The 3,581-nt window shown below is 40.7% G+C and overlaps 1 protein-coding gene across 1 annotated transcript in view; it reads right to left on the minus strand.

The window, feature by feature from the left end:
• LOC107698511 (utrophin) overlaps positions 1 to 3,581 on the minus strand; it is a 275,871-nt gene that overhangs the window by 231,415 nt on the left and 40,875 nt on the right. The window contains exon 9 of the mRNA XM_016499536.1: positions 2,524 to 2,675. Coding sequence (XP_016355022.1) covers positions 2,524 to 2,675 — 152 coding nt within the window. The remainder of the gene's footprint in view (positions 1 to 2,523; positions 2,676 to 3,581) is intronic.

The following is a 3,581-nucleotide window of genomic DNA, read 5'->3' on the forward strand; positions in this document are numbered from 1 at the left end:
GTGAGCGAGAAAAGGAAACTGGTAGAAGTGGAGTCATTTATTGGTACTAAAGTGTGATGCCCATTTTCCACCGGCAGTTCCTCATCAGAAAACACCAGAATAACAACAATCGCTTTTTAACTGCCATTGCTTTCTTTTGCATCCTGTGAGCAAGAAATCCCATCATGCATGTTCTCTCCTCATATATATTTTGATGAAAAGAGGCACCTACGTCTGCATGAAGTCATGAAAATAAATACATTTTAGGCTACTTTTTTCAAAGAATTTTAATGAATATACAAATTAATAAAAATACATTTTATTCATTTTTTGTAACAAATCGTTCATTCATTTATTTTTAACACCGCACCCCCAGCACCCCCATTTTTTCATGGGCTACACTCCAGGGGGTGCTGCAGCACCCCTACTTCCCGCAGTAATGCATTTAGCGTTCGTGAGCACCACCAAGACGTAGTTTTGCATTACAGTAGTGGCTCTGGGCATGTGACCAAAAACACAAATCTTACTGGCTAGCCAGTTTTATTTGCAGTGCAGTGTAAAAGAGATTAGAAAACCTTTCTGTAAAAAAAATCCGACACTGATGTCATGCAAATGTTCATGTTGGTCTGAACCGAGACCAAACCAAACGTTCACGCTGAATATTCATCTTGATGTAAACAGGCATTTACTCATGGAACAACAGAACTTCTTCAGCTAATCATACACATAAACGAGACTAATTATTCTGTAAGTGAAAATTACATCCTGAAAATGGTATTAAGGGCCGGCATTCACACCAAGTACGATAACAAACACTGTAAGCTTTAATAATCATTCTAATTCAGCGAGAATAGTGCAGTTCACACCACAACTAAAACGATAACGACACAGTGGAATAATATAATTGGGATCACTTTCAGAACAATTTCTTTTCACTTGATGAACAATGTAAACATTAACAGCCAATCAGAATCCACTCGACTTTAAAGAGCTTCAGCATTTAAAGCGACAGACAACAAAACCGCAGTGCACTTACAACAAACATAACCTTATCGAGCTTTGATGTGGATGCTAATTTAGGCTACATTCACACTGCGAGCCTTAGTGCTCAATTCCGATTTTTTCACATTGTTCACATTGTTGTTTTAAATGTGGCCAATACCAGATTTCCAGTGTGAACAGATCATGGTTCTGAACTGACCCGCATGCGCAAAAGAACGATACAAATAGGGTTTCCAGGTTTTCACAAAAAAATCTGCCCAATTGCCTCTCAAAACTAGTCCAAAATTAGCCCAACCATGTTCAGGTGGGGTAAATATTGCATTAATGGGGTCGCGTCAGCCCACAAAGTTGAAAAACAACCATCGGCAACAGTAGAAAAAGTTGAATTCAGAATTCCGCGGGGAAACTGTGGATTTGGCAACACTTGCGCAGCACGCTGTCATACGGAAGTAAACATGGAGGACATTAAGTAAGCAATTATGCGTTTATTTATAGTGTGATATGCTGCAGAAGCCAGCGAAACTATGCACAGACAATATGAAAAATAATGACAAGGATGTGACAAAAGACAGCAGAGTTCTGAAACTTTTATGATACGAGCTAATATTTTGCTTGTATATGGAGTTGTCACTATAATACTTATGAGTTCTGGCACATCACTGTACTTCCACTGACTACCTTTCGCAACTGTCTTGATAACTTTGGGGATGTAAAATCTTTGAAGTGTCTCCCGTCAGCGTGGAATTATGACGAATGTCGATCTAGAGCGACGTAAAAGTCACATGAATTCCGACATGACTGTTCAAAACATCTGACCTGTATCGGATTTAGCACCACATATGGAAGTGGCAAAAATCGAAATTGAAAAGATCAGATTCCATGTGGTTTGTGCTGTTCACACTGTCATGACAAAAACAGATCTGAGTCACATGTGAGCAAAATTTTTGCGAATTTGGGACACATTTGCCTGCAGTGTGAACGTAGCCATAGTTATCATTCTTGCTGTGAAAGGGCCTTTACATTAAACAGCCCTTAAAACTGGCTTCACACCACAAGAGAAGCTTATAACCATCTTAAGGGCCAAAATTTCGAGATGGTCCTCACTGCAGAACACAAGATCCAGGGGGCGTGGTTGGATCCAGATCCAACTCCTCCCACCTTACATATACCTAAACCTACCCGTCTCAACCCGTTGATCCCTAAACCTACCCATCTCCACCCCTAAACCTACCAATCTCCACCCCTAAACCCACCCATCTCCACCCCTAAACCTACCCATCTCCACCCCTAAACCTGCCAATCTCCACCCCTAAACCTACCAATCTCCATCCCTAAACCTACCCATCTCCACCCCCTAGATGTGGATCCAACCACACCCCCTGGATCTTGTGTTCTGCAGTGAGGGGCTACTGAAAATGTCCTCAAGACCACTGCAATCGAACCAGTTTTGGATTATGACCGTTTCGGCACATGATGGAACACCAATCTGAGATGGTTAGCTCACTAAAGCACATGTTTTTTTTGGGTAACCAGTGCACTTACAGCGTGTCCATCCTCGTGCTCCACCTTATAGCGTCTGGGCAGCGTCTCCACCTCTCTGATGTCATCTATCGTGATGTCATTGGGAAACACAGCAAAGAGTGAGGTCACATACATGATGATGGACTTCTTATCCGGCAACTGCACCGCCACATCTGAGAAACACAGAGAGAAAGAATGAATATGAATATGGGTGTGTGTGTTTATGGAGTTGCTCTATGAGGCCCCTCTGATTAGTTATGGCTCATGTGAACTTGTGTTCAGGAAAAGACATGTAATCCAATCAAGTCCAGATGATTAGTCTCAGGATCTGGGCTCTGGAATGTGCTGGACACCGTTTGTTGACTGGCATTGTTTTATTGGTTTGATTCCCTGCTTCAGGCGTAAACAACAAACTGACAAGATCTCCAAACAAGGCCAACATCACGTCAGCTGAAGATAATGGTCAAGAACGCTAATAAGTCCATTAGGGCTGTACAAATAATAAAAATAAAAATAATCAACTTCGCAAAATGGCTTAGTGTGATTATCAAATTGCAAAGACTGCAGTTTAATAAAATAAGTACATGTGCTGAATGTTTTATAGTGAAGCGCGGCTCTGTGTTCATTTACATATGAGCAGCTCATTATCTGCCATTATAACATGCGTTTGGGAATGCAACATGTGCAATCATCTTCTCAAACTTTTAATGAGAAACGCTCATCAAAGAAAAGGCAAGCTTTAAGGGCTCTCAATTGTATTAGTCACCAATGGCTTAATGTTTGAAAGTTAAGACAGAAATATTAGTACTGTAATTTTACAGCTGTAATATGATGCATTATATTGTTGTTCCCAAATGCTTGATTTTTTAAATTATTTTACAGGGAAATATTACAATAGTCATTTTATATATATATATATATATATATACAAAAATGAAAACGTTACGGTACCAGGTTTTCTTAAGTACCGGTGGTACCCGGTCAACCCGGTTCTTGATGCACTATCCGAAAGCTATCCTCTTCCAGTGTTGCCAAGTCCGCGGTTTTCCCGCGGAATTGGGCTGCTTTAACACTGTTGC

This window comes from Sinocyclocheilus anshuiensis, unplaced genomic scaffold (assembly GCF_001515605.1).
Source record: "Sinocyclocheilus anshuiensis isolate Anshui unplaced genomic scaffold, SAMN03320099.WGS_v1.1 scaffold1830, whole genome shotgun sequence".
Classification (NCBI taxonomy): Eukaryota; Metazoa; Chordata; class Actinopteri; order Cypriniformes; family Cyprinidae; genus Sinocyclocheilus; species Sinocyclocheilus anshuiensis.